The 23,144-nt window shown below is 56.8% G+C and overlaps 1 protein-coding gene across 1 annotated transcript; it reads left to right on the top strand.

Annotated features, from left to right (window-relative positions):
- The first annotated feature begins 91 nt into the window (after positions 1–91).
- Positions 92–17,024, top strand: LOC128835692 (voltage-dependent L-type calcium channel subunit alpha-1S-like). Its single transcript, XM_054025278.1, has 9 exons — positions 92–147; positions 934–1,021; positions 1,468–1,575; positions 2,440–2,492; positions 5,171–5,372; positions 10,085–10,243; positions 10,831–10,941; positions 12,780–12,863; positions 16,455–17,024. The coding sequence occupies exons 1-9, from the start codon at positions 92–94 to the stop codon at positions 16,506–16,508; spliced, it is 915 nt and encodes a 304-aa protein (XP_053881253.1). The 3' UTR covers positions 16,509–17,024.
- The last annotated feature ends 6,120 nt before the right edge of the window (positions 17,025–23,144 follow it).

The following is a 23,144-nucleotide window of genomic DNA, read 5'->3' as shown; positions in this document are numbered from 1 at the left end:
GTGGCTGTCAGCCCAGTTCCTAGGCCACAGGTGTCTGCGTGAGAAAAGCACCATCACAATTGGCAGCTGGGCCAAGAATGGGCTGTGGAGAATGAACTCCCTGGAGAGACTCCTGTGGGGTGGGGCTGAGGCTCGCTGGCTCCCACGGTGGGAAGCGCCTGGAAGTGCTGCCTTTGGGGAGCTCTGTCAAACTGGATTGCAATCCCCTCCTAGAACACATGACAGCCTGGCCTCGCCAGAGCATGCTCCCGGCCTGTCCTTCTGGCCCTGCCGCTCCGCACCCCCTGGCCTGCCCCCTGCAGCACACCGCCAGCCTGCCCCCCAGCACGCCCCCTCCCGCTCTGCACCCCCCAGCCTGCCCCCTGCAGCACACCACCAGCAGGCCCTCCCAGCGCGCCCCCTCCCGCTCTGCACCCCCCAGCCTGCCCCCCAAGCATGCCCCCCAGACTGCCCCCTCCTGTCCCTGTCGCTCCGCACCCCCCGGCCTGTCCCTGCAGCACACTGCCAGCCTGCCCCCCAGCGCGCCCCCTCCCGCTCCGCACCCCCCAGCCTGCCCCCTGGAGCACACCGCCAGCCGGCCCCCCCCAGCACGCCCCTTCCCGCTCCGCACCTCCCAGCCTGCCCCCCCAAGCATTCCCTCCAGACTGCCCCCTCCGCCCCTGCTGCTCTGCACCCCCCGGCCTGCCCTCCAAGCATGTCCCCCAGCCTGCCCCCTCCAGCATGCCCCCTCCTCGCCTGCCTGTCCCCCCAGTCTGCCCCCTCCTGTCCCTGGCAGGTACAGCTCCCCTGCCCATGTTGGAGGGGCACAGGTGTTGGCTCTCCCCCGATGCATCGCTGCAGGCCGGTTTGGCTCCTGACGGCGTGTGAGGAGCTGATTTGTCTGGCCAGACCCCAAGCTGGCTGAGTCAACCCGTCTCCCCCCGCCCTCCCCAGGTCCAGCGCCATCTCCGTGGTGAAAATCCTGAGGGTGCTGAGAGTCCTGCGGCCGCTGCGGGCCATTAACAGAGCGAAGGGGCTGAAGGTGAGAGCAAGGTGGGGACAAGGGCCCTCCATAGGGGGTGGACACGGCCCCCCTCAGATCTGCCACAGGAATCCAGGACCTGCCAGATCATGGGCCATCTGAGCAGGATGCCAGGACTGCACGTCCCAGGGCTCAGGCCACCTGATTTCACTCTTACCCAGGTGTTTTGTTAGGTGTCTGTGGGCAGCTGGGAGGTAACCCATTGGTTTTGTATTAGGTCCCCTGGCTGCATCTGGAACAGCCGCTTCCCTTGCACACCAGTGTGGTGCCGGGTCCCCCATCCGTGTCTGGGACGGCCGTGTCCCCTGCACACCGGTGTGGTGCTGTGTCCCCCGTCTGTGTCTGGGATGGCCCCTTCCCCTACACAGGGGCATGGTCGATACCCACAGCAGGTCGTGGTGCTGCAGGCCTGGCCCATCTCTGCATTGGCCTCTCTCTCTCTCTAGCACGTAGTCCAGTGCGTGTTCGTGGCCATCAAGACCATCGGCAACATTGTGATTGTCACCACCCTGCTGCAGTTCATGTTGGCCTGCATCGGGGTGCAGCTCTTCAAGGTGAGAGCCCCTCCCGGCCAGAACCCAGTGCTGGTCTCACCCAACCCACCCTGTCCTGGGGAGAGCTGGGGTGGAGCTGAGCTCAGGGAAGCGCCAGGAAGTGGCTCCTCTTCGTTTCTTTTAAGAGAGGGGATTCCCCCATGTCAGAAATTCAGAGGGAGGCCGAGGACCATCCCCGGCCATCCCCTTGGGGGTACCAGCATGCTGCAGGCAGAACAGGGCAGTGTATGCATAATCTGTGCCCACGCAAGGCAGCCCCATGGCCCAGTGGGAGTCAGCCAATTTGGGGGTCTCTTGCCAGCTTTGGTGCTGACCAGCCAGGTAGCCTTGGGCCAGTCCCTTCCCCACCTGTGACTCGGTTTCCCCCGCCCGTTCCAGCTCCCCACCGTGTTGCAGGATCACAGGTGTTTCCTCCTGACCACCCGTGGCACTGCAGGCCGGTCTGCGCTTGCGCTGTTGTGCGAATGGATGAGGTTGACGTGACTCTTTGGCTAGAAGTGCTACGGGTTGCTGCAGCAGTGGTCTGGCCTTCGGGCCTTGCAGGGCTCCTAGGGGTTGTCAGTGCTGCTGACTGCGCAGGGAGAGTTGAGGGCTGGCACATCTGGCTGGGCTCTAAGCACCTCTAAGGAAAGGCCCAGCTGGGGTAGGGCCCAGACGCTCACGGCTGGCACTAACCAGCCCCTTTCAGGCTGGAATGGGCCGTGGAGACGCTGCCCCCTGGGTCGGGGCCAAGCCGTGGGGTCATGTCAGGATGTACTGCAGTTGCCAGCAGCTGCCCTTGTCCTTACTCCCCAGGTCTATCAGTCAGGCTCCCTGCGGTTCACAGTACAATCCCTGATTCTTCTGCTCTCTGCTTAAACCTAGGGGAAGTTTAGCAGCTGTACGGATCCGGCCAAGATGACAGAAGAGGAATGCAGGTAGGAGCCCCCTGTCATCACTGCATGTACCTCGCAGCCAGAGCGCAGGGACCGGGGGTGTCATTGCCTGAGGGGGGACTGGTGGGGAAGGCGAGGAACCAGTCCTGGTTTGTTGTCTCTTGTGCTCACAGCCTGTTCCCGGGACCCTGCTGAGCAGAGGAGCCCAGGCGTGGGTCTCTATGCAGAGCAAAGCCTGCAGCACAGGGCAGTTTGCTCTAGGGGGCAGGGAGCCGAGGGGAGTGTTGAATGGCCAGGACCAAGGAGGAGTTGGGCTCGTAAGCCAGAGGAAGGCCAGGCCAATGGTTAAGGCACTAGCAGGGTTGCCAGGTGTCCGGGTTTTGACCGGAACACCTGGTCGAAAAGGGACCCTGGTGGCTCCGGTCAGCACCACTGACCAGGCCATTAAAAGTCCGGTCAGCGGCACAGCAGGGATAAGTCAGCCGCGGCTTCTGGAAGCAGGAGCATGTCCCCCCTGTGGCTCCTATGTGTAGGGGCAGCCAGGGGGCTCCGTACGCTGTTCCCGCCCCAAGTGCCAGCTCTGCAGCTCCCATTGGCCAGAAACTACAGCCAATGGGAGCTGCGGGGGGGGGGGGGGTGCCTGCGGACAGGGCAGCACGCAGAGCCACCTGGCCGCACCTCCATGTAGGAGCCAGAGGGAGGACAAGCCACTGCTTCCGGGAGCTGCTTGAGGTAACCGCCGCCCAGAACCTTCACCCCTGACCCCCTCCCACGCCCCAACCCCCTGCCCCAGCCCTGATCCCCCTCACGCCTTTGGCTCAGAGCACACTCCTGCACCCCAAACCCCTCATCCCCAGCCCCACCCCAGAGTCTGCACCTCCACCTCCAAACCCCCTGCCCCAGCCTGGAGCCCCCTCGTGCACCCTGAACCCCTCATTTCTGGCCCCACTCCAGAACACACACCCCAGCCCAGAGCCCGTACCCCCTCTCACCCCCCAGCCCCCTGCCTCAGCCCGGAACCCCCTCCCATACTACGAACCCCTCAGCTCCATCCCCCAGCCCGGAGCCCCTCCTACACCTCAAACCCCTCATTTTTGGCCCCACCCCAGAACCCGCATTCCCAGCCGGAGCCCTCACCCCCTCACGCATCCCAACCCCCTGCCCCAGCCTGGTGGAAATGAGGGAGTGAGTGAGAGTGGGGAGAGCGAGTGACAGAGGGAGTGAGCAGGGAGCGGGGCCTGGGAGGCAGGCAGGGCTGTTCAGTTTTGTGTGAGTAGAAAGTTGGCAACCCTAAGCCTGGGACTGTCTTGTGTTTTATGGAACGACCTGGGAAAGCTCTTTCAGGCCTTCTTCACTCATCATCAAAAGCAGGAGCAGAAGATGGCAGCCCCCAGGCATGGGTGGTGGGTATAAGAGCCAGAGGGGGCTAAGCCTCCCCAAACAGACGGCCTGCCGCCTTTGGAGCGCACCGCTGCCAAAAGGGTGGGCACCCTGGCTGTGGTCCTGCCCGCACTCCACTTGAGTTCCCGCTCCCACTCGTCCTCTTCCTGTCCCCAGTCTGCTTGCAGGGGAGCCTTGCAGGAGGGGGTGAAGAGACACACGCATGCACGAGGGGTGAGCGGCCGGAAGCCGGCGAACAGGCAGGGGAACCCCAGGGGAGGGGCTGAAGAGGCGCAGGCGGGGATGAGTGGGGCAGGAGCTGGAGCAGGGGCGGGGCCATAATCTGGGCACACGCAGCCTCCCCAAATGGAGGAGTCACGTGCCGCCCATATCCCCAGGTGTTATGTCACCTTTGCAGGTCCCCTTTCAGACACGCTAGTGGGTGAAGTATGTGTCTGGGTGTATAGGGGGCTCCCCTGGGGCATGAGTCTCCCTGGCTGTGGAAGGGCAGAGCTCATCCCGGACGGCAGGATTTGCCAGGCATGTGATGGGATTTGCCAAGCTGCTCCAGCCTGTAGATCCAGGCTGCCACCTGATCCCAGGTACTCTGGGGAGAGGCACCAAGGGTGGATCTTGGTGAGGCTGCTGGGCAGGTTGTAGACGGGTTGTAGCCCTGGCATCCACATGTGATCATTCCTCAGCACACCCTGATTGCATGACTGCCGATTCCTGTTATTGTCAGAACTCGCATACTCGGCCATGGTGCTTGTCGCGACCAGCACTGGCCTCTGGCTTCCTGCTGCTGTGAGTTCCCCAGGTTGATTTGGTGAGACAGTAACGTGCTCTGAGCAGCATGGAGTCTTCAGCAGGCGGGCACGTGTGTGTCATGGGCAAGGGGACCGGAGAGTTTCTGGGCCCAGTCCCCCACTCGCTCACCCCTCGTCTGTAAATGCGCACAACGACTTCCACTTTGACAAAGTCATCTCAGCCATGATGTCACACTTCACCGTCTCCACCTTCGAGGGCTGGCCCCAGTGAGTCCGTCGGGGGGAGCACGCAGCATGGGGGCCGGGCACTGGGTCAGGCTGCACGGGGGGAGATCCCAGCACCCCACTGGCACTGCTGCCTGGCTGGGGAATGCCATGTGAGGGGACTTCTCCCGAAGATGGAGAGAGGGGTCAGACCCCCCCACCCCCGATCAGGGGCAGAGAGGTGCCAGTGCAGTCAAAGGGGAAGCAGCTGTCTGGGATGTCCTGACCTCTCTGCCTTAGCTCAGCTGGACTGAGCCGCCCCCCCATGCAGCCTGGTAAACTGCATGCTCTCTACTCGCTACCCCCCAGGCTGCTGTACAAGGCCATTGACACCCACACCGAGGACATGGGCCCCATCTACAACTACCGGGTGGAGATCGCCATCTTCTTCATCATCTACATCATCCTCATCGCCTTCTTCATGATGAACCTCTTCGTCGGCTTTGTCATCGTCACCTTCCAGGAGCAGGGCGAGAACGAATACAAGAACTGCGAGCTGGACAAGAACCAGGTACTCCCCGTGGAATCCCCCCCATGGAACCTCCCCCACCCTGCCGAGACCTCCCTCCGACCCCCCAGTCTCCTCCCACCCCAGCCCCCATGACCTGGGTTCCAGGGATGCCCAGGCTCTGGGTGCGAGGAGCCAGTTGTACCAGAGCTAGGTGCTAGGGTCTGGACATGGCTAAGCATGCGGAATGAGTGCCAGCTGGACGAGAGCCGGGGTGCGCTAGCTGGGTGTGAACTAGGCAAGACCAAGGTGCAGGGGACCCCAGGCAGGAGAGGCTGGGAGCCCAGGCACGAGGGTGTGTCCAAGCTGCAGAGTTGAAAGATGAGACCCCTGTTCTTCTGTGCCTCTCTCTGTCTGCTCTCTGACACCTTCACCGACACATCCAGGCTTGGCCACCACACTGGGAGCCCAGGATGGTTCCAATAAGCCAGGCTGCACAGACCACTAACTTAGGGTTACCATATTTCCACAATCAAAAAAGAGGACGGGGGGGGGGGTGGTGGTGGTAAGTTCCGCTCTAGACCCGCCCTGCCCCCATCCACTCCAACCCACTTCCCACCCCCTGACTACTCCCCTCAGTACCCCCAACCCCCCCCGCTCCTTGTCCCCTGACTGCCTCCTCCTGAGAACCCCCCACCCTAACTGCCCCCATAGGACCCTACCTGTCCCCTGACTGCCCCGACCCTTATCCACATCCCCACCCCATAGTCACACCCCTGCCCCCAGACAGACCCCCGGGACTCCCATGCCCTATCTAACTGCTCCCCGCCCCCTGACAGGACCCCCAGAACTCCCGACCCATCCAACCCCCTCTGCTCCCTGCCTGCCTCAATCCCTCTCTACACCCCTGCCCCCTGACAGCCCCCCCAGAACCCCTGACCCATCCAACCCCCGCCCCCCGCTCCCTGTCCCCTGACTGCCCCCCTTCTCCAACTCCCCGGCCCCCTTACCGTGCCGCTCGGCTTAGAGCAGATGTCTGGCTCCGCCCCGCCCAAGCGGCGTGCTGAGACTGTGGAGGAGGGGTGAAGCGGGGAGGGGCTCTGGACACCGCTGCCAGCCCCACCGCCGCGTTCCCTCACAGGTGCACAGCCCTGCCCCCAGCGTTGCCGGGCGGCGTGGTAAGGCTGCAGGGGATCGGGGGAGCTGGGAAGGGGCTTTGACTGCCGAGGCCCCAATGCGAGCGGTGCTCGGCCACCCTGTCAGCTGCTTTTCGCTCTTTAAATAGCCGACTGGGGGAAATCCTGGACATTTTTAGATTATTAAAATTCCCCCCGGACGGCTATTTAAAGAGCGAAAAGCCGGACATGTCCGGGGAAACCTAGAAGTATGGTAACCCTACACTAACTAGTTGTGACGGAGCGAGACTCACCACCATGGCGCCTCCTGCTGGCCATTCTGGAATTAGCTCAAATCCTTCCACAGGGCGGCCTCCTCCGGTGGTGTCTCGCTCGCCGTTACTCCCGCTTTGCTGTCTCCACAACTCTGTGACCCGCGTTGCTCCCCGGCGTCCTCTTCTCTCCGCTGTCTCCCACCCCTTTCGGGGGGACTGGCAGTCTATAGTCCAGCCACTCGCCTCAGTGGCCTGCTGCAGTCACCAGTCTAGTCCCTTGCTCCAGGGGCAAACTGCAGTCTGTGTGAGCCACTTCCCTCAGGGCAAGTCGGGGGCAGCCCTAACATGTTGTCTGCCCTTCCTCCGGGGCCTCAGTCTGGCAGTGGTCAGCCAGAAGCTCCTTCTGCTCTGCTACCCTGCCCAGCACTGCTCTAGCCACGGTGCTCCTAGGCACCCAGCCCTTCTCCCTAGCAGACCAGGGAGAGACTGCCTTTTGCTCTGTTGAGCAGCCCTTTATATATGGCTTCTGCTGGCCCTGATTGGCCACTGCAACAAGCCACCTCCTGATTGGCTCGCCTCTCTAATGGGAGGGTTCTGCGCAGGCTCCCTCTGGCCTGCTTTAACCCTTCCTCCCTGTGTGGGGCAGCCGCCCCACCACACTAGCGTATTGGCTATGTGGGAGCAGCACAGTATCGACCCTTTGAGCTGCAGTGGGGGCCTGCCCCAAGTCAGGAGGGTGACCAGACGTTCCGATAAAATCGGGACTTTCCCGATATTTAACTCTCTGTCCTGTGTCCTGACCGATGTATGATGGACATGAATCCTGCATGACAGTCGTGGTGGGAACTAGCACCACTGGGAATGCTAGAGGTCCCTCATGCGGTGTGGCTCGGGCCCAGCTGCGAGGCCAGTGTGCAATGGTGGGAGCGTTTTCTGCACCTTCTTAAAGGGAGCAGCAGGTCCCACTCCCAAGGGGGCTCCCCACCCCATTTGTCCCAATATTGTAGGGCTGCCAGGCCTCCGGTTGGTGCAGAGCTGGTAGGCTCCCTACCCAGATGGCTAGTGGTAAAATCTCCCTCTGGGTCCTAAGTGCAGGGACGGCTGGGGGGCTCTGCGCACTGCCCCGCCATGAGCACCGGCTCCGCAGCTCCCATTGGCTGGGGACTGCGGCCAATGGGAGATGCTGTGGCGGCACCTGTGGGCGTGGCAATGCACAGAGCCACCCAACCGCCCCTCTGCCTAGAAGCCAGAGGGAGATGTTGCCACTTCTGGGGAGCTGCCTGATGTAAGCGCCGCCCAGAGCCCGCACCTCTGCCCCAGCCCTGAGCCCCCTTCCACACCCAAATTCTCTCCCGGAGTCAGCACCCTGAACCCCCTTCCTGAGCCCCAACCCACTGCACCAGCCCTGTGACCCCCTCTTGCGGCGGGGGCCAGAGCAAGGCCGTGCGTCCCCGACTTGCGGCTTGCAGAGGGGGCTGGAACCGGCGCCGTGTGTCCCCGACCCGTGGCTTGCAGAGGGGGCCGGAGCCGGGGCCATGCACCCCCCTTGCAACTTCCTAAGGTTGTGCACTCCCCACCCCATGCCTCTGGTGTGCCCCCCCATGTGTCCTGATATTTTACTCTTGAGATCTGGTCACCCTACAGGTCAGTGACTGGCGGTGGCCTGCCAACAAGGGGTGGCGGTGGGCTGGGGAGCCCCCTCGGGAGTGGGACCTGCTGCTCCCTTTAAGAAGGTGCAGAAAATGCTCCCACTGTTGCACACTGGCCTCGCAGCTGGGTCTCAGCCACACCCATGAGGGACATCCGGCATTCCCAGTGGTGCTAGTCCCCGCCACGACTGTCATGCAGGATTCATGCTGCCCCCGGTGCCCTCTCAACTGCCCAAGGAAAGCTAGAATATGGCCCTATATGGCACATTCCTGCCTGGGAGTGCAAGGGGCTCTGGCTTCCCACCCAGACTAATAACTGGTTAGAACTGGATCCAGGGAAGGCAAAGTCCAGGAATGAGCCGAGGGTCAGAAGCCAAATGCCAGAGCCGAAGGCGTGGTAAGCCACGGGCAGAGCTGGGGATCGAAGCCAGAAATTTGAAGCTGGAAGGGAGCAGGGACTGGAACAAGGGCAAGTGATGCTGCAGGCAAGGTACCCGGTAAGAAGCCGCTGATCTGCGGTGGGGGCCGGGCTTAGAACTGTCAGGGGCTGTGACCTCTCTGTCAGTTCCAAGGTAGTGCAGATAGGCTCACTGATTGCTTTGCAGCGAAGTTAGTCAGGGACTAGGCCAGCGGCTGGTCCTAGCTGGTCTGATACCTGACAGCAACCCGCTTCTTTTAGGGTTGCCTCCCTGGAGCCCTTGGGCTGGGTTTCTTGGGGAGCCTGCAGGAGGTCCCGGGCATGGACTTTTCCAGGGATTCCCACAAATGCTCTTCTGGGCCGCATCCCTCCCCATCACTCAGCTATTGGAGTCATCCCCGGACTCGGCGGGAGTCCCGAATCCGCTGGCCCATGCGTTCCTCTTGGCCCAGCCCAGTTATTGGCAGAGGGGGAGGAGTAGCATGGGGTGGGAAGGGATTCTCGGTGAAAGGTTTCAAGAAGGAGATGTGGAACAAGGGGTGGACTTTGAGGGATTCTGGCAGCTGCAATCAAAAGGTTACCGGGTCAAGTTTTTCTGTGATCACAAATGGCCCTAAGGACTTGTGGTCCAGCTTCACAGATGGATGGGTGGATCCCAGATCCTGAGCACCTGGGGTTGTTATGAGTCTCATGCCCAATGTGCAAGAACAGAGGGAGTTAATCCAGGATACCTGGGCCAGAAGGGGCTGAGAGCAGAACGCCCAAGTGATTGCTGGTAACCGTGCACCAGGGCAGCGTGGTGTCAGAGAGGGGCAGAAATGTTTCATCACAATTCTCCTATGGAAAATGCTGATGCTGTTGAAAACGTGTCCCTTCTGATGAAATATCATTTGGAACCCCCTCCCGCAATGAAGCGTTTTGCTAGCGTCAGCCATTCAGCCATTTTCTGAATGGATTGTCTGGGGGGGTTTTGGTTTGATTTTTCATTCGAAACAAACCACAGATTTAAGCTGACGAAGGTCGAAGGCGGCGGGAAACATTCCCGTTTTCTCAGAGCAAAACATTTAGATCGGCTCCAAACACAACTTTTGTTTCATGGGAACTTTCTAATTTTTATGTTTTCAGAACAGGGAAAAAAATGTTCAAAATCACAGGATTTCCTGCGCATTGAGAAATCGGGCCTGGCCTGGCTCTGCAGGGGAGAGGGGCAGGGAATGGAGCTGGAGGTTTTACAGCTGGGAGTGTTTCATAATTGTCCACGGTGCCACCTCTGCTCCACGGGCGTCAATGCTTGACCTTTTTCCTCCTGTCACCCCAGCGCCAGTGTGTCCAGTACGCACTGAAAGCCCGCCCTCTGAGACGCTACATCCCCAAGAACCCCTATCAGTACCAGATTTGGTATGTGGTGACCTCCTACTACTTCGAGTACCTCATGTTCTTCCTGATCATGCTGAACACCATCTGCCTGGGCATGCAGGTGAGGAGGGAGCAAAGCTAATGACCTCGCTGTTGGCTGGCAACCTTTGATCGCTGTCCATGGGGCCTGGGGGTGGGGTGTCCGAGACCACCCTGCTCTTGGTAGCAGACTAGCAAGCCATCAAAGTGAGACTCAGGCTGGGCCACTGGTCGGGTGCCCCTGGATATCTGGGTTTGGATCTTGGCTTGGGATACTTCAGGCAATTCAGCATCACTGCTCCAGGGAGGCCCCTCCTATGGAAAAGCCGCAGGTGCTGTAGGTGAGGAGGGAGGGACGGTGGCACACTGTGTGTGAGTGCGGAGACGGCCCGGGCTGTGGATCAGGAGTCAGGAACATCTACAGAGCTGTGGGGCAGGACCCAGGGCTGGAACAGGGAGGGGGCTAGGGGGCAGGACTATTGGCAGGGCTGTGTGTGGAATGGGGGAAAGCATCACAACTTCTGCTCACATTCCAACCCCGCCAGAGCTCTAGGTTTGTATGTTGCTCTCAGGCTCTCACATCTGGCCCAGAATCTGAGACCCCAGCCAGCCCCATACCTGCTCCCCATAGCCCAGTGGGCTAACCTGTGCCTCTTCCTGGCTCCCCAGCACTACAACCAGTCAGCTGAGATGAACCACCTCTCAGACAACTTGAATGTGGCCTTCACCATCCTCTTCACCCTGGAGATGTTCCTCAAGCTCATGGCCTTCAAAGCCAAGGTGAGTGTGGGGTGAAAGTCTGGGGGCATGAGTCTGGAGAGGGGTGCAGGGGGGGGGTACATAATGTGACCAGGATGTGGGCAGCCATGCCCAGTGGTTGGAGCAGGAGTCAGAGCCCAGGGTCAGAACCGAGTTACCTGAGCTGAGACAAGGCAGAGCTGTCCCAGCCATGGACAAATGCTTTGAGTAGCCACTGGACTGCTGCTACTGCCGCTGCTGGGCTTAAGAGCCTGTCCACTGGCTCTCCCCACCCCTCAAGCGCGGTATCCATAGGCATCCTGCTGCAGGCCAGCTGTGCTCGTTGGGTTGCCTGGAGACTGGCTCCACTGCAGACCCTGATTCCTGACTGGCGGGTGCGAGTCCAGAGGGGAGCCCAGGGGGTGTGAATCTGGAGGAGGGCAGGGGCTCACCCTAAGCGGTGGGCATGGCATTTTCTCCCTATGCGGCATCCCGGGAACACAATCGCCTCAGAGCCTGGGGCCCCGAAGAGACCTGCTCACGCCCAGTCACTCATGTGGACAGTGCCACTGAAGACACCTGGGCAAGGGCTGCAGGCTGACCTGGCAGCTCCTGAGGGGAAGAGCCTGGCCAATCCAGGCCACAAGGGGGAACCCTTCCTCCAGCTACCTGTTCGCCCAACACCCCCACCCCCACTCCGCTGCTCTCACTGTCCTGGGTGTCTCTCCAATGGGGGTGGGAGGCTAGTGGTCCTCCCGGGAGCTCTCCGGACCCCCCATCAAACCAAGCTTGCGTGTGAGAGGCCCTGGGAGAGCCCCTGAACCTCCCCCCACCACAGCCACTGAGCCACGTGAGAGGCGAGGCAGAGCCCCCCGCCCCACCCTGCAGGCATGTCCCCGATGCCCATTGAGAGATGGCCATCACCTCCGTGGTCCCTGTCGATGTACCCGGAGGGGAATCCCTCCCCTGCCCGACCTCACGAGCGATTCAGCCACGTGAGCCCCTGCTCCATGGGCTGCCTTGGCATCCAATGGTCGCTTTTTCCCTGAACCCCACCAATGCCAGCCCTCGGGGGTAGAGAACCCCAAATGTGGATGGTCCTCTGGGAACCAAGCCCCCTCCAGGTCATCCCTCTGAGCGTAAGGGATAATCACAGGTTGTCTTGCTGCCACTTGGTTCAAACAGATCCATGCCCATCGGGCACTTACCTAGTACAAAATCAGCCTCCTCCTGCCTTCCCTATACGCCTGTAGACCCAGGCAGCCAGCGTGGGGCATGCCACAAGAGCCGCTGCTTGCGACCCATCCACAGTGATGTGGGCCGGGGCAGGTGCACTGCAGGGAATGTTTCCCAGTGCAGCTCCTTGGCCACACACCTCCCCTGTACTCGTGAGCTGTGTCTTCCCCACCATCTCAGCCCTGACTCGAGCTCCCTTGATGGACAATCACATTGTTGCTGGGCCTGTTGGGGGCTAGGAGCATTCGTTCCCTGGCGTGCCGAGGACTCGCCCAGAATAAGCATCGGCACCAATCAGCTGGGAAGGTCTGACCCCAAGACCTCAGTGGGTGCTGGGTGCCAGCGGATAAGAGTAGACATGGAAGGAAATCTAAATCCAAGCTCTGCAGTGCTCTCTCCATCTCGGGGCATGGGGGGCAGCCTGGCCGTGCTGGCATTGTTCTGCGTGGGCGAACGGAGACCATCCCTCTGGCGCGGTGAGCAGGGCAGCGGTTTGCAAGGGAGAAAGCGCGCTGCGCTCAGGAACGGCAGGTCTCCTCCACAGGGAGTTTATAACTCCCCTGTCTGACCCTCAGCTTCTTCCTTTCCTTTCCCCCTGTTCAGACCCCCAGTCATTCCCACCTCATTACTCTCTCCAATCTCAGGGCTATTTCAGCAACCCCTGGAACGTCTTTGATTTCCTCATCGTCATCGGTAGCATCATCGACGTCATCCTGAGCGAGATCGATGTAAGTGCCGCGGTGGGCGGAGGGAACGTGTCCAAGAGCACGGGCAGGACAGTAATGTCATGGCAGTGACAGCCTTGGCAGGCTGCCAGCGTCCCACTGTCACATGGGAGACCCGGGTTCCTGCAGGACTGTGCGGGACACTGGTCCGGCTGGCAGAGCAACCTGGGCCAGGCAGAAGGAGAATGGGGCAGGGGCGTGGGCACACGGGTTAACCTTCTCCTCGCTGTTTAAGAGGGCTGACGGGATCTCTCCTCAGCCATTACACAGCCATGGTGGACCCCCCCAGCCTCAGTGACCCTCAACCCACCCCTCCTCCTGAATCTGCCTGGAGAGGTACCCTGTGGAAACTGCCCTTGTCCTGGGACAGAACCAGAACCTCAAGCTGACTCCGCAGTGACATATGCCAGTACTCCCCAGAGGCTGCACCCATGCCATGCCCTGCCCGCGTTCTTTAAACACATGCCCAGATGGCTAGTAATCAGCTCATTGGCCTGAGATCACCATAGAGATGGCTGAAAGGGTTCCCCTTGCCTCATGGTCCCTATAAGAAGTTTCTGCCCTGCGCTCCGTGAGGGTCAGGCACCGTTTCAATCTGCTGCGTGTGCTTGGAGTGTGTCAGTGTGTATGACGATTGCCACATATACCCGGTGCCTACTCTGTATATGTGTGCCTGTATATCCAATAGACACCGGAGTATATTCGGTACATACCGTCTACATGGTACCACATGTGTACGCTGCAGTGGGTATGTACCGAGCAGCCTGCACACAGGAGCATTGTCAGAGAGGTGTGCACAGCGCATTGCTGGGAGCTGTGTACCTCGTTGCTAGCATGTGGCACGGAAACCGGCTCCATACACACATCGGGTGTGCGGTGCGTACAATCGACCCAGCTGTAGTCGGAGAAGTAGCTTCTGAAGTGAGCACTCCAGTGGGGTTAGCACGTCCTCGCTAATAAAAAAGCCCATCCAGTTGTCACTGCAGAGTGTCCCTGCTGTCTGTGCTGTCCCAGAGTAGCTGGGTAGCATCTGAGAGCGAACCATCAGCAAGGAGATCTGGCCCGGAGGAGATGAAATGTCATCCTCTCCTGTTCTCGGGCACAGCTTCCCAGCCCCAATGCACACCAGTCCTGCATGGTGGATTGCCCTCCCTACAGCCCAGAGGAGCCCTCTGGCTGACTCCGTTCTCCTGAGGCGACTGCACTGGTTGAGCGAGCTGCCGAACTCCAGAGAGCAGGACTCCTCAGAGCCGCCCCCCACCAGGTATTGGATCATTGGCACCATTCCCATGTCACCACCAGCTAACAGCAACCAAAAGCCCTCCTAAACAGGACTGCCACCCCGGCTTTAGTGACCGGCACTGTGTCAGCCCCTCCACTTTTTCACCATTCCCAGCCAGCACGAAGGACAAACCCCTTAGGGAGCTTGCAGAGGTCCACAAATTGCCTGCTCATTTGGGCAGTTGCCAGCTGCTGTCAGGAGTTCCAGGCAGAGCAGCAGCTACCAGCCCCTTTCCCCAAGCACCGAGCTGGCATAGAGCGGCTCTGTGACCACGGAGTGCTCTCTGTCTGCCCGGGGGGCCTTGAAACACATTCTGGGCTGCTGTGTCCTTCCCAGCAGTTCTCAGGCCTGGTCTACACTAGGCGTTTATGTCGAAGTTAGCGCCGTTACATCGAATTAACCCTGCACCCGTCCACACTGCGATGCTATTTAGTTCGACATAGAGGTCTCTTTAATTCGACTTCTGTACTCCTCCCCGACGAGGGGAGTAGCGCTAAATTCGACATGGCGATGTCGAATTAGGCTAGGTGTGGATGGAAATCGACACTAATAGCTCCGGGAGCTATCCCACAGTGCACCACTCTGTTGACGCTCTGGACAGCAGTACGAGCTCGGATGCTCTGACCAGCCACACAGGAAAAGCCCCGGGAAAATTTGAATTTGAATTCCTTTTCCTGTCTGGCCAGTTTGAATCTCATTTCCTGTCTGGACATCGTGACGATCACAGCAGCACTGGCAACGATGCAGAGCTCTCCAGCAGTGATGGCCGTGCAGTCTGTGAATGGAAAGAGGGCCCCAGCATGGACTAATCGGGAAGTCTTGGACCTCATCGCTGTGTGGGGCGATGAGTCCGTGCTTTCCGAGCTGCGATCCAAAAGACGGAATGCAAAGATCTAAGAGAAGATCTCTAAAGACATGTCAGAGAGAGGATACAGCCAGGATGCAACGCAGTGCCACGTGAAAATCAAGGAGCTGAGACAAGGCTACCAGAAGACCAAAGAGGCAAACGGACGCACCGGATCCCATCCCCAGACATCCCGTTTCTACGAGGCACTGCATTCCATCCTCGGTGCGGCCGCCACCACTACCCCACCAGTGACCGTGGACTCTGAGGATGGGATAGTGTCCACGGCCGGTTCCTCGGACATGTTAGGGGACGGGGAAGATGAGGAAGGAGATGAGGAGGGCGAGGCAGTCGGCAGCGCTCACAACGCTGATTTCCCCGACAGCCAGGATCTCTTCATCACCCTTACAGAGATCCCCTACGAAGCGTCCCCAGCCGTTACCCCAGACACAGAATCTGGGGAAGGATCAGCCAGTAAGTGTTGTAAACATCTAAACATTTATTTTTAACAGAACAGGAATATTAACAATTAAAAGAATGGGTTGTTCATGATTACTGTGCCCTAGGCGCTTAACGGTTTAGTCATGGGCAGTGCAAGTTTTGAAAAAAAATCTAGCAATGTCCGGTTTTCCGTGATTGTCCTGCCCAAGCCGCTCTACTGTTTAGTCCCTGCTACTGCAGCTACAGTAAAATGCGGTCTATATGTCCGGGGATAGAGCAGTAATCCTCCTGGGACATCTCGATGAAGCTCTCCTGGAGGTAATTGGAAAGCCGTTGCATGAGGTTCCTGGGGAGAGCGGCCTTATTGGGTCTTCCAAAGTACGACATGTTGCCGCGCCACGAGACTATCAAGTACTCGGGAATCATTGCTCTGCACAGCAGGGCGGCATACGGCCCTGGTCTTTGGAGGCTTTCCCGGAGCATTCTCTCTCTCTCGCTCTCAGAGATCCTCATCAGGGTGATGTCGCCCATGGTGACCTGCTTTGAATTAGGTAGGGGAATGTTAGTGTTGGGACTGCTTGCCCATTCCTTTACAGAACTGTAACCACTGGTTTGCAGCCACGCGGTGGAGGCGGGAGAGGGGCAGCCGAAAGGGATCGTTCCCGGGGACAGCCGCGAGGGGGTGGGACAGGGGCAGAGTTCCCGCTTGCCGGATTGCTGGCAGCAGGGACTGACATTGCTTTAAATGTGAAATGAGGCCAGTGGTAATATAAAAGTTTTAAACTGCCACAAGTCTACTGCTTACCATGTCTGCCTGCAACAGAAATTCCATTGTGCTGCCCTGCTTCTCAAATGTGCTGTGCAAGACCCCAGGCACTGAATGCGAAGGCCGAGAATTCGACCTTGTGCTGAGTGCGCATGTGATAGGTGCTGTGCATGGTCTTGTTCACAGAGAAAGACTATGTTCTTTGTTCACAACTACATTTATCTTTCTGAGGAATTCACTCCCTTTTTCCCATTTCCACAGCCCCATCTGCGACTGTCTCACAACCTAGCCTGGCATCACACTCCCAGAGGCTAGCGCGGATTAGGCGTAGGAAGAAGAGGACACGGGAGGACATGTTCTCTGAGCTTATGGCCTGTTCCCAAGCCCAGGCAGCACAGCAGACCCAGTGGCGGGAGAACTTGACCCGAATGCACCAAGCAAACATGGATCCGGAGGAGAGGTGGCGGCAGGAAGACCAGCAGGCGACTCAAACGCTGCTTGGACTACTGAGCGAGCAAACAGACACGCTCCGGCGCCTTGTGGATGTTCTGCAGGAACGGAGGCAGGAGGACAGAGCCCCGCTGCAGTCCATCTCTAACCGCCCTCCCCCGCCACCAAGTCCCATACCCACCTCACCCAAAGTGCAAAGAAGGAGAGGCGGCAGAGTCCGTGCTAACTCTCACTCCACCCCTGCAGAGAGCTCTAGTAACAGAAGGCTCTCATTCCCCAAAATTTGAAAAGTTCTTTCCTTCCCGCCTGACACAAGCCCCCGTCCAAGTTTCACCTCCCAGTTCCATGTGTAGTTGATAATAAAAAATACGTTTCTGTTAACTACTGTTTCAATCATGTTCTTTTGGAGGAGGAGGGGAAAGGGGGTTGGTAATTGGACAGGACAGTCACCTTTGGCAGGGTACATAGGCGGGGGCAGGCACAGCACCAGGGCACATACACAGTGCAGTGATGCAGTGACTAGTTACCCTGGTTAGTCTGGGAGGTTGTTTTCATGTTATGTGGTGGGGGGTGGGTTGCTCTGTGACTTTGTGGCAGGGGAGGGCAGTTACAGATCTTAAGCGGCGGTCCTTATGCAGGATCACAGAGCCACACAGCAGGGGATCTGTAACCGTCCTCCCCCTGCCACAAAGTCACATAGATCCCCCATACACACAGTCCCGATCAGGAGGGGTGACAGGCTCCGTTGAAACAACCATCCCACCGCAGCGGAGCCTGTCAATCCTTGAGTTTAGAAGCTGCATTCGCGTCACTACACTACACCCGCTCCGCACCACAGTCTGCGTCCCAGTTTTAAAAAATTCCCGCGAAAACAGTATTAAAGAAAACGGTGTGCATTAACAAAGTAGAACTATTTTTATTTCGAAACGTGTGTTGGAAGGGGGTGAAGGGGGTATGTAACTGGATAGGACAGTCAACATTAACTGGGTAAAGAAACGGGGGCAGGTTCAGCTTCTCTGTACACAAACTTTAAAGTCACAGGTTACCCTGCTCACTCAGGAACTTTGCTTTCAAAGCCTCCCGGATGCACAGCGCTTCCCGCTGGTCTCTTCTAATCGCCCGGCTGTCTGGCTGTGCGTAATCAGCAGCCAGGCTATTTTCCTCAACCTCCAACCCCGCCAGAAAGGTCTCCCCCTTGCTCTCACAGAGATTGTGGAGCACACAGCAAGCTGCTATAACAATGGGGATATTGGTTTCGCTGAGATCACAGCGAGTCAGTAAGCTTCTCCATCTCCCCTTGAGACGGCCAAAAGCACACTCCACCACCATTCTGCACTTGCTCAGCCGGTAGTTGAAGAGTTCTTTTTCACTGTCCAGGGCGCCAGTATAGGGCTTCATGAGCCAGGGCATTAGTGGGTAGGCTGGGTCCCCGTGGATGACTATAGGCATCTCCACATCCCCAACAGTTATTTTGTGGTCCGGGAAGTAAATATCTTGTTGCAGCCGTCTAAACAGACCAGAGTTCCTGAAAACACGAGCGTCATGAACCTTGCCCGGCCATCCCACGTAGATGTTGGTAAAACGTCCCCTGTGGTCCACCAGTGCTTGCAGCACCATGGAAAAGTAGCCCTTTCGGTTAATGTACTGGGTGGCCTGGTGGTCCGGTGCCAGGATAGGGATGTGAGTTCCATCTATGGCCCCACCGCAGTTTGGGAATCCCATCGCTGCGAAGCCATCTATGATCGCCTCCACGTTTCCCAGGGTCACTACCTTTGGCAGCAGTACATCAACGATTGCCTTCGCTACTTGCATCACAACAACCCCCACGGTAGATTTGCCCACCCCAAACTGGTTCGCGACTGACCGGTAGCTGTCTGGCGTTGCAAGCTTCCAGAGGGCTATGGCCACTCGCTTCTGTACACTCAGTGCAGCTCGCAACCGGGTGTCACTGCGCTTCAGGGCAGGGGACAGCAACTCACAAAGTTCCAGGAAAGTTCCCTTCCGCATGCGAAAGTTTCGCAGCCACTGGGATTCATCCCAGACCTGCAGCACTATGCGGTCCCACCACTCAGTGCTTGTTTCCCGTGCCCAGAATCGCCGTTCCATGGCATCAACATGACCCATTGCCACCGTGATGTCCTCGGCGCTGGGTCCCGTGCTTTCTGAGAGGTCTGTGCTACTCTCAGACTTCAGGCCATCACCGCGGTGCCGTAGCCTCCTCGCCTGACTTTTCTGCATCTGCCTCAGGGAAACCTGTATGATAAGCTGCGAGGCGTTGAGAGCGGCCACAACTGCAGCGATGGTCGCAGCGTGCTCCATGCTCGCAGTGCTGTGGCGTCCGCGCTGTCAATGACTGGAAAAGTGCGCGAACTGATTTCCCGCCGGCGCTTTCAGGGAGGGAGGGCGGGAGTGATGGACGGATGACGACAGTTACCCAAAAGCACCCTCGACACATTTTGTTACCCAGAAGGCATTGCCGGCTACACCCAGAATTCCAATGGGCAGAGGGGACTGTGGAAATGTGGGATAGCTGACCACAGTGCACCGCTTCGAATGTCGACGCTTTCACCGTTAGTGTGGACGCACAAAGTCGAATTACTGTCCTTAGTGTGGACACACACGTTCGACTTTGCAATATCAATTCCAAAAATTAGATGCAAGTAAAATCGAACTACTCTCGTAGTGTAGACAAGGCCTCAGACACGAGGGCACCTGGGCTCCAGATCCCTTTGTTGCTTGGGAAGGGATCCACTGGAGCTCTGGCTTCCCTCTGGAAAGAGCTTGCCATTCAGTGGGTATCGAGAAACACTAATGGGTTGGGCACGCTGCCCAAATCACCCCACATCCCCTCCTCCAACAAGAGACCTCGGGGCTGGTTTTTTGGTCTCGTTCCAGAGGGTTCACTCGGCCATCCCACGATCCCCCCACCCCTCATTTCCCCCTTGACATCGCTCCCAGGCACACCGCACCTTGACAGCCTCCCTCATGGCCACTGTCAAAGCTCCAGGGGTAAGGGGAGATCCTGTCTGGCCACCAGGAGCTAAGGGACCCAGAGTTCTAGGGACCGTGCTGGAGGTTTTGGTTAGGGGGAACTATGCTTAGTGAAGCTGGGCATGTAGCTGGAGAGCATCAACCCCACCCGGTAAGTACTCCTCTCTGCCCACCGTTGGCAGCTGGGGTTTCTGGGTCATTGCAAGTGGTCATTGCCCATCAGGCTATGTGTTTGCACCTGTCTCACCTGGAGTCTGTAGCCTTGTCTGCTCTGGAGACTGAGCGATTGCTTAGGGCCCCGAGCAGCTGATGGAGGCTCCCTACTGGCTTTTTCAGTATGTGCTGTGTGGGGGCCCCTCAAAATGTTCCTGCTTAGCCCAATGGGCTAGCACTGCCTCTGGCTCTGGAATGCTGCTTCCTGCCCAAGCGCACAGACCCCGGGAGCACTGTGGTTTAGGGAGACAGCACCCTCACGAAACTCTGCCAACTGGGTCCCAGCGGCGCCACTGGGACGGGGTCACCAGTAACAAAGCCGTCCCTGGCAGTTGTTTTCTCCCAGAAAAATGTTAACGCTGGTTTGCTATGTCTATCCTCTCTTGCCTGCTCTCTGCTTCCTTTCTCTCTTGTGTTTCTGTGTATGGCTGTTCACTGACTCGTGCAAGATGGGGAGGAGAATGCCTTGCTATTTGAAGCCCTTTCCTGAGTCACTCAGGTCCCGATCCAGCAAAACATTTAAGCACATGCAAGCGGTCCCAATGGGACTTAAAGTTAAGCACCGTTGCTGGATCATGCCCTGTGACCGTGATCCAAAGCCCACTGAGTCAATACACTCGTTGACATCACTGCACGGTGGGTGAGGCCTTACAAGTGAAATTCACTCCTGCACACAGGGCCAGCACGAGGGCTAGACACCACTTAGGCCTGGTGTGACGCTGTAAGTGGTGCTTGTAGCTGTATTCCGGGCATAGGGGAGAATTGCTTTCTATCCGCGGACTATTTTTGCAGATCGAATTTGGATAGAAATTTTGTATCCGCTCAGGGCTCTAGGAATAGCTACTCTCTAGGAAGTAACGAATTCAGCACACTTGGGTGAGAGGGTTTTGTGTGTGGACGCAAGCCGGGGTCGGGGCAACACCCGAGAAAGAGCCTGCATTAACTTGATAGTGAAGATGAACCCGAAGTGACTTAGGAGCTGAAGTCTCATTTTCAAAAGTGGCTCAGACACCTTGGTATTTCCTTCAAACTGCCCTAGGGGTTGGACCCGGATTCAGATCTGCCTTGTTCTGTGTGTTAGATTTTCATAGATTCATAGATGGTGGTGATGGGGGACTTCAACTATCCGGATATATGTTGGGAAAATAACTCAGCGGGGCACAGACTATCCAACAAATTCTTGGACTGCATTGGAGACAACTTTTTATTTCAGAAGGTTGAAAAAGCTACTAGGGGGGAAGCTGTTCTAGACTTGATTTTAACAAATAGGGAGGAACTCGTTGAGAATGTGAAAGTAGAAGGCAGCCTGGGTGAAAGTGATCATGAAATCATAGAGTTTGCAATTCTAAGGAAGGGTAGAAGGGAGAACAGCAAAATAGAGACAATGGATTTCAGGAAGGCAGATTTTGGGAAGCTCAGAGAGCTGATAGGTAAGGTCCCATGGGAATCAAGACTGAGGGGAAAAACAACTGAGGAGAGTTGGCAGTTTTTCAAAGGGACACTATTAAGGGCCCAAAAGCAAGCTATTCCGCTGGTTAGGAAAGATAGAAAATGTGGCAAAAGACCACCTTGGCTTAACCACGAGATCTTGCACGATCTAAAAAATAAAAAGGAGTCATATAAAAAATGGAAACTAGGACAGATTACAAAGGATGAATATAGGCAAACAACACAGGAATGCAGGGGCAAGATTAGAAAGGCAAAGGCACAAAATGAGCTCAAACTAGCTACGGGAATAAAAGGAAACAAGAAGACTTTTTATCAATACATTAGAAGCAAGAGGAAGACCAAAGACAGGGTAGGCCCACTGCTTAGTGAAGAGGGAGAAACAGTAACAGGAAACTTGGAAATGGCAGAGATGCTTAATGACTTCTTTGTTTCGGTGTTCACCGAGAAGTCTGAAGGAATGCCTAACATAGTGAATACTAATGGGAAGGGGGTAGGTTTAGCGGATAAAATAAAAAAAGAACAAGTTAAAAATCACTTAGAAAAGTTAGATGCCTGCAAGTCACCCGGGCCTGATGAAATGCATCCTAGAATACTCAAGGAGCTAATAGAGGAGGTATCTGAGCCTCTAGCTATTATCTTTGGAAAGTCATGGGAGACGGGAGAGATTCCAGAAGACTGGAAAAGGGCAAATATAGTGCCCATCTATAAAAAGGGAAATAAAAACAACCCAGGAAACTACAGACCAGTTAGTTTAACTTCTGTGCCAGGGAAGATAATGGAGCAAGTAATTAAGGAAATCATCTGCAAACACTTGGAAGGTGGTAAGGTGATAGGGAACAGCCAGCATGGATTTGTGAAGAACAAATCATGTCAAACCAATCTGATAGCTTTCTTTGATAGGATAACGAGCCTTGTGGATAAGGGTGAAGCGGTGGATGTGGTATACCTAGACTTTAGTAAGGCATTTGATACGGTCTCGCATGATATTCTTATCGATAAACTAGGCAAATACAATTTAGATGGGGCTACTATAAGGTGGGTGCATAACTGGCTGGATAACCATACTCAGAGAGTTGTTATTAATGGTTCCCAATCCTGCTGGAAAGGCGTAACGAGTGGGGTACCGCAGGGGTCTGTTTTGGGACCGGCTCTGTTCAATATCTTCATCAACGACTTAGATATTGGCATAGAAAGTACGCTTATTAAGTTTGCGGATGATACCAAACTGGGAGGGATTGCAACTGCTTTGGAGGACAGGGTCATAATTCAAAATGATCTGGACAAATTGGAGAAATGGGCTGAGGTAAACAGGATGAAGTTTAACAAAGACAAATGCAAAGTGCTCCACTTAGGAAGGAAAAATCAGTTTCACACATACAGAATGGGAAAAGACTGTCTAGGAAGGAGTACGGCAGAAAGGGATCTAGGGGTTATAGTGGACCACAAACTAAATATGAGTCAACAGTGTGATGCTGTTGCAAAAAAAGCAAACATGATTCTGGGATGTATTAACAGGTGTGTTGTGAGCAAGACACGAGAAGTCATTCTTCCGCTCTACTCTGCTCTGGTTAGGCCTCAGCTGGAGTATTGTGTCCAGTTCTGGGCGCCGCATTTTTAAAAAGATGTGGAGAAATTGGAAAGGGTCCAGAGAAGAGCAACAAGAATGATTAAAGGTCTTGAGAAAATGACCTATGAAGGAAGGCTGAAAGAATTGGGATTGTTTAGTTTGGAAAAGAGAAGACTGAGAGGGGACATGATAGCGGTTTTCAGGTATTTAAAAGGGTGTCATAAGGAGGAGGGAGAGAACTTGTTCACCTTAGCCTCTAAGGATAGAACTAGAAACAATGG

Source organism: Malaclemys terrapin, chromosome 4 (assembly GCF_027887155.1).
Source record: "Malaclemys terrapin pileata isolate rMalTer1 chromosome 4, rMalTer1.hap1, whole genome shotgun sequence".
NCBI classification, from domain to species: domain Eukaryota; kingdom Metazoa; phylum Chordata; order Testudines; family Emydidae; genus Malaclemys; species Malaclemys terrapin.
Note: the sequence above shows the minus strand (reverse complement) of the source record. Positions and strands in the feature narration are given on the sequence as shown.